The following is an 11,850-nucleotide window of genomic DNA, read 5'->3' on the forward strand; positions in this document are numbered from 1 at the left end:
TCCTAGCATCCGTGGGCATGCCGCTGGACGTGAACCCTGAGGGGGTGATCTTTTGATGGGACACTCTGGGAGACAGTTTGAACGGATCCATAGGAGAGGCCCAAAAGGGAGGATCCTATATCGGAGCCCTCACCTGGGAGCACTATAGACGATGCCTGATCTTACAGTGGAAAGAAAGGAACAGGAAGCCCAACATAAAGTGCAGAATCATAAAACCAAATGCTGTAATAGGAGTCCAGTGAAGCGGGGGATAGTAGTAGCCTTTTACCCGAAAAGGTGTTGGGGCTTCATTCAGGAATCGGGACTGCTGGCAGAAGTCTCTGTCACCAGCTGTGACGTGGAATCCCATCTCCGGGAAGGACATCCTGACCGAGATTTGTGCCGAAGGGATCATGTGAACTACACCCGCCACTGGAGGGAAAAAGGCTGGTACGCCAAGAACGTTAAACGATGTGCACCAACAGGGGTGCCACCTGGTGCCAAAACTAAGACCTACAGCGCTATGCCTCAAGCCACCAGTCATACGGGTTTGTCCTATCCGGGGGACAGAGAAAGACAGAACATCTACAACAGTTGTGAGGACCTTATGAGAAGCTTAGCAGTAAGGGACTACAACACCACGGCACTAGAGGAAGGCTTTTATTTCCACCTGGACAAGGGGACTCTGGACTTGCCTCCAAACCGCCTGGACTCTGCCTGCCCTGTGATCTGGTGTCCTGGACTGTGGATGCTGAAGTCTTCAGTAAAGGTAAAGAGACTGCAACCCTGTGTCCTCGTTCTTCACTGCACCATTCATCATTCACCATCTACACACTGGGAAGCCCTGGGGATACACTTCACCTGTGGGAAGGTATACCATCTAGCTGCCATAACATCACCCCAGTGGACCCCTTAAAGCAGCGTTGCTCACCCTGACCGAATACCACAGGTCGCGTCACGAACATAAACGCTATCCCTTTAAAGACCTTTCCCTTTTACACGGACACCCCAGGGCCACGGACTGGGTCAGCCACTGTGACATCCCCCTGTGAACCGCAGGACCCAGTATCAAGTACCCCAGGGCCCCATGGGGGCGATCCAAACTAGTACCTTGCATGCCTGTCAGTTAGAATTACTATTGTAGTTGATTAGTAGGGTATGGACTGCTGAAACCTAACCATTTTCAATTCTAACAAACGGTCCACATTCTCAGTGTAAATGAAATGACAGGCCATAACCCATATCGATTCAAGCTAATCAAGCATATGGAAACAGGTAAATAAGTGCCAATGAATCAATACATTATTAATTCAATGACAAGAAAATTGCCGTAAAATCCATGCGACTTTAGCATTTGACAGGTATGTCTGTAATGATTATAAGGTGTAATCCAGCACATTTTTGGTGTATAATAAATTGTCACTTCTGATTTGCAGCCTTTGTAACTAAAAAGAATCTTTGGATATTTTACCACTGCCAAGTCCTCCCACTCTTTATAAATCCAAAGGTCAGGTGTTAAGTAACCAAGGCCCATTGCACAAGAACCATTGCATAATTCTAAACTTGGAGCAAGGAAAGACCTTGTAGCTGGAACATAGCAATGATCCAGCAAAAAATCATACTTTGTAATGGATACTATCTGTGTCATCCTAGAGGGTGGCATGCTCACTCAGGGTAATTTCATGGTGGTTGTTACAATGGAAACAATGAGTCATTCGCGGAGGCATCAAATATTGTTAATAAAGCATCTGTTTCCTAAAGGCCTTCAGAATGTGGAACACTAAAGATGATAGTCTTGGAGAAACGAATTGGATACTTCTCAGGGATTTTAACTGTGATAATACAAGGTTTAGTTCCTTCGTGGAAATAATGATTTGACCCTTCTGTAATAATCAGTCACAGTCTGCAGAGCAGGAACTTGGAAGTCCATGGTGAATGAATAAAATGTTGACCCTTATTACCCTTGCATAGCTTTCATAAATGTAGTTTTGGGATTTCCTGGGATCTGGAAAAATTACCGTAGGTCTAAAATAACAGATACTATTAAATAATTGATCAGCTGCTACAACTTTGCTCTGGTGGTCTTCTCCAGCCTCTGCTTCCCTAAAGCAAAAATGTGTAATTCCACAGCGCTTTACAGACATCATTGGCACTGTCCCTATTGGGGCTCATAATCTAGATTCCCTATTAGTATGTCTTTGGAGTGTGGGAGGATACTGTAGAACCTGTAGGAACGAACCCAAGCAAACATAAGGAGAAAATACAAACACCTCTTACAGATGTTGACTTTGGTTGGATTTGAACCCAGGATCAGAGCGCTGCAAGGCTACAGTATTAACCACTGAGCCACCGTGCTGCTTTCACCCTAAGCTCCCTGCCCGTCTTACACTCACCCTCTGGCATTTTGACTTTTTTTTTTCAGCCCACACTGATTCTACAGCACCATCTTGTGACTATAACTTCTGAATGGCCGGAAGTCAGAAGCTACGTCACAAGCTCTCAATGCAAGTTTATGAACGGCAGAAAAAGGCTTGTTCTGAACAAGACTTGTATTGAAGAGTGATTACCAGTTCATTCCATGAAATACTTGAGCAATCGGTACATCACAAATTTCCGGAGACCGATAGGAGTGGTGGCGATAATAGATGAATATGCTGGAAGGTGAGTATAACACAGGTGGTAGGGGACTTAGATTTGAAGCACCACTCCTGCAGTAAAATAAAAAAGTGGCGATTTAGAGAATCTCTCCCATCAAAGTTTTTATCCTCTTAGGCTGCTTTCACACATCAGGTTTTTTGCCGGATGCCGGATGCGGCGTCGCGCCGCATCACCGGATCCGTTTTTTTTAAAGAAACCGGATGCAACCGGACGAGCCGGATCCGGTTTTTTAGCCGGATCCGTTGTCCGGATCCGGCAAAAAACCTGATCCGGCTCGTCCGGTCGCATCCGTTTCGTCCGTTTTTCTTTCCGGTTTTTTACGGATCCGGCTTTAAAAAACGCCCCCTGAAAGGCTAAAAAGGTGATTGGCCGGCTGAAAACTATATATACAGTGTTCTTAACATCTGTGACGGGTTGGAGAGGAGCAAGCTACAGAGCAAGATGGAGGGCATTATTGCAAAGATTCTGCAGAACAACGTGGATTTCATCACAGAGGCGAATCGATTAAAAGCTATTGTGATTGAGAAAGAGGAAGAGAGACAGCGTGTCATGCGTCTGCGACGACGCCGTTTGTGGATCCACCCCATCACGGCACAGAGAATGACCCGGGGAGTCTTTTCAACGTTGTATATGGAGCTTCGAGGTGACCCTGAAAAGTTTTTCTGCTATGTTCGGATGAAAGCGGAGAACTTTGATATATTGGTGGAGCGGGTTCAACATCTGATAAGAAGGAGTGATACCTATTGCCGATTCTCCATTACCCCAGCTGAGCGTCTGATGGTGACTCTTCGGTAAGCATTCTTTTTGCATCAACTTTTGTTGTGGACTCTTTATTTGATATTTTGAATTTGTAGTAATTTCTTCCTTCCTTTTCTTCACAGATTCCTAGCAACCGGTGAATCCCTGTCTTCCCTACATTTTCAATTCAGACTGGGCATTTCCACAATATCAGGAATAGTGAGGCACACTTGCCGTGCACTGTGGGACTGTTTGCATGAAGAATACATTCCACATCCCACAATGCAGACATGGTTGGAAGTAGCTGACAGATTCCTGGAAGTGTGCCAGTTTCCCAATTGCTTGGGTGCGGTGGACGGGAAACACATCCGTATCGTGAAACCGGATGGTTCTGGATCTCAGTATTTCAACTACAAGAAGTACTTTTCCATCGTGCTGATGGCCATCACCGATGCGGATTACAAATTTGTAGCGGTGGACATTGGGGCGTATGGTCGTTCTAATGATTCGCAAGTTTTCAAACTGTCTTCTATGGGGCGGCATTTATATGGAAAAACCTTTCAATTTCCCCCCCCCAAGACCACTGCCTCAAACTTCCGATCCACCAATGCCATTTGTATGTGTTGGGGATGAAGCTTTTCAGCTTTCAGAGCATCTTTTGAAACCCTACTCCAGCCGTGGTTTAACCAATACCAAAAAAATTTTCAACTACAGACTCACACGTGCAAGGAGAATGGTGGAGTGTGCGTTTGGGATCCTAACCGCCAAATGGAGAGTTCTCTTGACATCCATAAACTTAAACACAAACACTGTGGATGAGGTGGTGAAAGCGTGTGTTGTCCTCCACAATTATGTTATATCCAAGGAACAACTTTCCATTGAGGACCATTCTGCCGAAACCACCTTGATGGATTACAGCATCCATACATACAGAAGTTCTGCCACAGTGTCCAGAATACGGGATCACTTTGCAGAATATTTTATTTCACCCCAAGGAAGAATACACTGGCAGGATGATATAGTTTAAACACTTTGTGTATACCTAGTAATAACTTTAACCTTTACCCATGTTGCGTACCTGTTGTTTTTACCTTACCCATGTTGTATACCAGTTTGGTTTTTACCCTCATGTTGCGTACCTGTTTGGGTTTACCTTTTAACCATGTTGGGTACCTGTTTGAGTTTATTTTTAAATCAAGATGTGCATACCCAAAGTTCTACTGTTACCAATAAACCTTTTTTTTACAAAAGTGTTATTTGTTCCTAATGAATAAATACAAGAGATTTTTCAACCAAAAACTTTTATTAACAATGTAAACACACAAAAAAATGGGGTACTAAATGTTTTCATACGTCGGGGTGGAGATACTATCGGAGGCACTGTCTGATAGGGACACTTCGACAGTGGGAGTGTGGAGAGAGGAATGTGATGGTGGTGGAGAATGTTCATCGGTTAGGGGTGAAGGAGTGGAGAAAGCTATTGAGCGGGTGGACAAGAAAGTGGGATTGGGGTTAGAAATTTGGTAGGGTGGAGGGGTGTACGAAATGTTTTGGGAGGACTGGGTGGCAGAATGAGTGATGTGTGTAGAAGATGTTTGGGAAGAGGGTGATACAGTCTGTTGGAAGTGGGCAGGGAGAGGAGGTGAGGATGAAGTAGATGGGAAGTTGTATGGGTCTGGATCATCATATGGGTGTGAAGTGGCACGGGAGGGATGCTGATAGTGTGGATGGTGGGAAGGGGCACGGGGCTGGTGGTGTGGCTGGTGGGACGGGGCACGATGTGGATGATGGCGAGTTGGGCGTGATGGGGCAATGTCTGTTTGGCGATACGGGTCAGGAGGATGGTACTGGCTGTAGTGGTGGACAGTGGAGGAAGGGGGGCAAGTTGGAGGATGGTTGGAAGAACTATCTGCTCTAGAGGCAATTAGCGCTAGAGTAGACTGGCAGGATTCCATTACTTGCATCTGCTGAGAAGTAGATAGCGTCTCCATTTGCTCAAGCACCGACTGAAAAAAAGTGTTGTTCGGGGACTGTTTTGCCTCTGAACGCATCGTTACCAGAAGTGTATGCATCTCGAGCATACTTTTATTTATGAAATTGAATCCTGCAGCCATTTGCTCGGACAAAACTTTCAGACAGTTCTGGAACGATGCGTTCAGGTGCAAGAACTCGGGAGCATAACTATGTATCTGACCCCTCTGGCGAAACCGCCCCGATGCTACAGGTGTACTAGAGGTGGCTGCAGCAGAAGGGTGGGGTACAGGAAACGCTATGTTCTCACCAGCAGCTACATGCAATGGAACCGGCCAGGATGCTCCAGTGCTCGTGGATGGGAAAGAGGGATCGGTAGAGTGGGAAGGTGCAGAGTGGAAAGGTGCAGAGTGGGAAAATGCAGAGTGGGAAGGTGCAGAGTGGGAAGGTGCAGAGGGTTCCTCACTGTCAAAGTGTCCCTCGGTGGCGGCCTCTTGAGGGATCGCCCCAGAAGTGTTCAATTGTGCTGCAGGCTCCAGAGTGCTCCCAACGGTACTGTGGAAAAAGAGAGAAACAAACAATTAATATACTGTCATTGCATGGCCCTGGCTGAAAGAGCAAAAGAGGTTAGACATGTAAAACATTAGTGCATGTGGTGGGTAATATTTACCTTCGGGTGACCATCGTTGACCTGAGGAACGACAGGGCCCTTGCGTATTTGTACGTGCTCCTGCGTCCTCCAGATCCACTCCGGGCCTGCATCTCTTTATTGAACTCCTTCTTAAAGCGATCCCTGATTGACCGCCACCTTTTCACAATCCGCTCACCTGTTAAAATAGGAGAAAGACAACTTGGTTAGAAACAGCATTTTAGAATGCATCACCAAAACTGAACTGAGGATACTTACGTTCTTGAATCTGGGCCTGAACATCTAGGTCCTCCCACCTCGGAATCAGTTCACAGCAGATTTGCTCCCAGAGTCGACGGGTCACTGAGAGATCAGCATGGCGGTGGTCACCCATATTCCACAACGGCTCCCTGTCTCTGACAAGATCGATGAGGAGGTCAATATCAAGGCCGACCTCCTCACCGTCCGAATCTGGAGCACGCTGTGAAACCTGTTTGAAAAGGGGGAAAAAATTAACACCAAATTTGAAACATTGCTAACCTGCACCCAAAAAATAACAAAAAACCTACATGACGACGGCCGCCACGTGAATGTCGCCGACGACCCCGGGAGCCACTGGAAGGACCTATTGCTTGGGCACCAGATTCAGAACTCTAGAATACAAAAATAAAAAATTATGGGGTTGTTGGTAGCCATTCTATGTGTTGTGTGCCATGTGATATATATGTTTTGTATGTGTTGTGTGTGGTTTGAAAGTATCAGTTTCTATGTATTTTGTTGTAAGCATCTAGTGTTATGTTTTGTGTGTAGTGTAGGGTGTGTTTCCGCAATACATCACAGATACATACCAATTGTGAGCCCTCTCCGTGGGTTTCTCCACCCCTTCCCTCATCTTCGGGGACCACCTCTTCTCCGGGGGACTCAGCCTCATCAGCTTCCTACGATGAAACATAAAAGAATAGATGATACACACACACACACACACCTTTGGTTCATACTAACCTCTGTGCGTGGACGGCGAGGCGGAGGAGGCCTCCCCGGAGACATGGCTCTCAGCTCTGTGGAAGTCTCTCGGCTCTCGGCTCTGTGGCAGGCTCTCGGCTCCCGGCTCTGTGGCAGGCTCTCAGCTCTGTGGCAGGCTCTCAGCTCTGTGGCAGGCTCTCAGCTCTGTGGCAGGCTCTCAGCTCTGTGGCAGGCTCTTGGCTCTGTGGCAGGCTCTCGGCTCCCGGCTCTGTGGCAGGCTCTCAGCTCTGTGGCAGGCTCTCAGCTCTGTGGCAGGCTCTCGGCTCTGTGGCAGGCTCTCGGCTCCCGGCTCTGTGGCAGGCTCTCAGCTCTGTGGCAGGCTCTCAGCTCTGTGGCAGGCTCTCGGCTCTGTGGCAGGCTCTCGGCTCCCGGCTCTGTGGCAGGCTCTCAGCTCTGTGGCAGGCTCTCAGCTCTGTGGAAGGCTCTCAGCTCTGTGGCAGGCTCTCGGCTCCCGGCTCTGTGGCAGGCTCTCAGCTCTGTGGAAGTCTCTCGGCTCCCGGCTCTGTGGAAGGCTCCCGGCTCTGTGGCAGGCTCTCAGGTCTGAAGCAGGCTCTAGCTCTGTGGCAGGCTCTCAGCTCTGTGGCAGGCTCTCTGGCTCCTTCCGTCTTGGCAGGGTGTTGGCTCTTCTGCTTTTGGGCTGGAAATGGCTGAAGGCCTCATGGCCCTGCTTTATATATAGTCCAGGGGGCTGATCAAAGTTTTTTGAGCATGCTCAGTGTAAAAAGCCGGATACGGCCGCCGGATCCGATTTTTTCCGGATCCGGCGCTTTCCGGCATCCATAGACATGCATTGTTGTAAAAAGCCGGAAAGACCGGATCCGGCCTTTCCGGCTTTTTCGCCGGAGACAAAAAACGTTACAGTACACGTTTTTTCCAGACGCCGGAATCGACTTGACGCCGGATCCGGCATCAAACCGGAAGGAACGCTGGGCTATCAGGCGCCATCCGGCACCAATAATATTCAATGGGGGAAATGCCGGATCCGGCTTCTCCGGTTTTCTATTCCGTTTTTTGTCGGAAGAGCCGGAATTCGCCTGAAACAAAAAACCTGATGTGTGAAAGCAGCCTTAATATATTGCAACCATCATATTATATGTATTATATGGCACTGTGTACTTACAATTGCTCATTTTTGTCTTCTACCCAGATAATTCTCTTTTCCATTACGTCCATGACATCACATGAGCTAAAAACAGACTAGCTGAATCCTTCTAAGCTCCATGTAGAAACAGGAGGTCTCTTCTCTCTGCATGACCCATCATTAAAACTACAATACCACATCACTACAAAGTCCCTGGCAGAGAGGGAGGAGTGGATCAGCTGGGTCAAGCTCGAGAGTTGAAGAGTTGGTGGAGCTGGGCTGCCAGGGACTTTACTGTTATGTAGTATTGTAGTTCCAATGATGACTTGTGCAGGAAAAAGAGACTTCCTGTTTCTAAATAAAGTTTAGAAGGATTCAGCTAATCTGTTTCAGTTGCAGAGATTGGATCCAGCCAAGACTGGACCCATTCGATCCCCCTCTTCACAATCAGAGTAACAGTAAAAAACAAGCTAGAGGTCTATGGCACATTTATCTCATAAAAGGGATGAGAAAGGAGTGCAAGTTCTGTGCATTTCTTAGAAGTGTCAGAGCATAAATGAAAGGCTTTGTCCCCTACTTACATATTGATGAAGTGAATATGAGGTGAGCTGCAGTACCTTAGAACGTCCACTTCACAGTGAATGGAGCTGCTCTGTTCAGCAACATACATTTTTTACATTCAGAAGCCACTTGGGCAACAAAACAACCGATTTGTAGGAGAATCAGGTTTCAGACCCCCACCAATCTGATAGGCCATCTCTATCTTAACTCCTTTACGACCTATGACGTATACGTACCTCATAGGTCACCTCCCCATTTGATGCATGCTCCATTGATGAGCCCGCAACTTTTCCAGCACGTCAGCTGATTTCATCAGCTGACACGTGCCCCTGCCAGCCATGGGTGGACTCGTGAGCCACCCACGGCTGTTAACATGTTAAATGCTGCTGTCAATCTCTAACAGCAGCATTTAACATGATTGCGTTGGAAGCACATCACAAACGCCTCCCATCGGCACAAGGTGTCACATGACCGTAGGTCGCTGATGAGTTGGCATGACAACCTGGGGTCTGCAGGAGACCCCTGTGGTTGTCATGCTGTATCGCTCAGGGCGGCGCTCATAGCAGATGAGCATTTTAGCTACAAATAGCAGGGCTTCCATGGAGACTATTGAAGTCAGTAAAAAGTCAAAACAAAAGTTTTTAAAAATCTAAAAAAACTGTAAAAGTTTAAATCACTCTCTATTCAAAATAAAACAAAAAAAATCACCCCCAAAAACTCATATTTGTTATCGCCGCATTCAGAATCGCCTGATCTATCAGTATATTAAAATAGTTATCCAATCGGTAAATGGCGTAACAAAAAAAAATCAAAATGCAAGAATTAGTGATGAGCGAATAGCATTGTTGCTCGGGTGATCTCTGAGTATTTGTTAGTGCTCAGACATTTAGTTTTCGTCCCCACAGCTGCATGATTTACGGCTGCTGGACAGCCAGAATACATGTGAGAATTTCCTAACAAACAGGCATTCCCCACATGTATTCAGCCTGGCTAGCAGCCGTAAATCATGGAGCTGAGGAGAAAACTAAATGTCCAAGCACTACAAAATACTCGGAGATCACCCGAGCATGCTCAGGGAGACCCGAGCAACAATGCTATTCGCTCATCACTAGTAAGAATTACATTTTTTTGGTTACCACAACATTGCAATAATATGCAATAATGAGCGATCAAAAGATTGTATCTACACCAACATGGTATAAATAAATAAGCCCTCGCCCCATACAAGATCATGAAAAATAGGTCTTGGAAAATTGCGACTTTTTTTTTAAACCTCTTTGATAAAAAAAAACGTATACATGTTTGGTATATATGACTTCATAATGACCTGGAGAAGCCTAATGGCAGGTCAGTTTTAGCATTTAGAGAACATGGTAAAAGGAAACAAAAAAAAATTGTGGAATTGCACTTTTTTTGCAATTTCACTGTGCTTTAATTATTTTTTCCCATTTTACAGTACACGATATGGTAAAACCAATGGTGTCATTCAAATGTACTACTCGTCCCACAAGAAACAAGCCCTCACATGGCCATAGTGACGGAAAAAATAAAAAAAGTTATTGCTTTGGGAAGAAGGCGAGAAAAAAACGAAAATGCAAAAACAGAAAAAAACAAGGTGGTGAAGGGGTTTTCCCAAACAAAATACATTTTAATCAACATTTTAATCATTAGATCTCTCGGAATAATAATTTCCACAATTGGATGTGATTAAATAAAATGTCCCTGTGCCGAGATAATCTTATAAATGTGCCCCTGCTGTGTACTGTGTAATGGCTGTGTCTGACCGTGCAGGAACATGGTCTGATCGTACCGCAGCCCTGAGCACGGGGAGGAGAGAAAGATTCCATCTGCTCTATGCATGCTCTTACCTCATTGGATACTGCCAACCCTATAGGTATGGGCTACATGGTTTTATGAATTTGGTCTTCTAATAAAATGTAAACAAAAATTGAGAAGCTTTTATTCCAGAATATTATATAATGCCAGAGAATCTCTTCAGTATGTTTTGCTTTAGCAGGCGGAAGGTTTTAAGGATAACATATAGCATTCACCCTTTGCACACCCATACAGAAAACTCCCTTCTAATATTTGGAATTTCATGCATGTTATTCATTGCCTAAGACAGACTGAGAGGTTGCTCAAAAAGTATAACGTCCTGTCTCCACCCTAGAATTTCTGTAATCTGCGGAGACCAATACTTACTGTCTATAATGCAGTGATTACAGTTAGTGGCTGGATTCATTACAAGTTATGTTTGCTGCTGATCATCAAATGTTTCAGGTACTTTTTTTGCTTTTATTTAAGAGAGCTGAAAACACTAATAATAAGATTAATTCATTCTGAGCTTAGGACCGCTCAGTTTGCTCCTATCGGTGAATGACTACTATTGATAGTAATCAATGAGCGCAGGACCACTGACTGGACTCCAAAGCCCAGACTGAAGAGGGGTTTAAATTATTCAAATAAAAAAATGATACATTAAACTGAATATATCAGTCTGCTCACTTATGTAAGCTACATCAATTGCTGCTTCCAGATCAGAATGCCTGTTCAAACGTCAGATCTGTGTTTACAGCAAGCAAATAATTCGATAATTATTGCACCATGGGAAAGATATCTAATTCTATGACGAGTTTGTGGGGGAAAATGATAATTTCTCCTATCAACCTTGGCTAAAATAACTTACGAACACTGTATGCGACTCTCCTACTTGTGTTAGCAGCATTAAGTGAGATATACATAAGATATGAGTGAATCTCATCCTATGTGTATCAACATATCGGTTGGTAAAATAGGGACAATTAAAGGGGTATTACTATCTACAAGATCATATCTCAATACATATTAGGAATCATAATAATATTAGCAAATATCTACAATTAGAAATGCAGTACAGTTCTTCTGATAAGCTATGTCGCTTACCCCATGTGCAGTGCATTGTAGTAGATTATGTATCTATGGTTATGACCACTAACAACTAACTAATTAACTGTCACTGAATGAGTGGTTGTAGCCATGAACGCCTAAGCTACTGCAACGCCCTGCATATAAGGTAAGCGACATAGCTAGTCAGAACTATCATTTATAATTGGAAGTATTTGCTAATATTATTACACCTGCTACATAATGGGATAGGATCTTGGAGATGGGCATACCTCTTTAAGTCCTGCCCCCCGAACCGCCCATGGAAACACCAAAACTGGACAAGAAT

At 45.1% G+C, this 11,850-nt stretch overlaps 1 protein-coding gene across 1 annotated transcript; it reads right to left on the reverse strand.

The window, feature by feature from the left end:
- Positions 1-2,886: 2,886 nt before the first annotated feature.
- On the reverse strand, positions 2,887-6,345 carry LOC138672908 (uncharacterized). Its single transcript, XM_069761353.1, has 3 exons — positions 6,254-6,345; positions 6,017-6,173; positions 2,887-5,901 (listed from the first exon to the last, which is right to left on the reverse strand). Exons 2-3 carry the CDS (start codon positions 6,106-6,108, stop codon positions 4,713-4,715), a joined length of 1,281 nt encoding a protein of 426 aa, XP_069617454.1. The 5' UTR covers positions 6,109-6,173; positions 6,254-6,345; the 3' UTR covers positions 2,887-4,712.
- Between the last annotated feature and the right edge of the window lie 5,505 nt (positions 6,346-11,850).

The sequence above is a fragment of the Ranitomeya imitator genome, chromosome 3 (assembly GCF_032444005.1).
Source record: "Ranitomeya imitator isolate aRanImi1 chromosome 3, aRanImi1.pri, whole genome shotgun sequence".
Classification (NCBI taxonomy): domain Eukaryota; kingdom Metazoa; phylum Chordata; class Amphibia; order Anura; family Dendrobatidae; genus Ranitomeya; species Ranitomeya imitator.

Excerpts from the sequence above, each read along its gene's own strand:
- LOC138672908 (XM_069761353.1), bottom strand. The coding sequence starts at position 6,108 with ATGCAGGCCCGGAGTGGATCTGGAGGACGCAGGAGCACGTACAAATAC. Across the intron at positions 5,902-6,016 it reads TCAACGATGGTCACCCGAAG|TACCGTTGGGAGCACTCTGG; the intron begins GTAAATATTACC and ends CTTTTTCCACAG.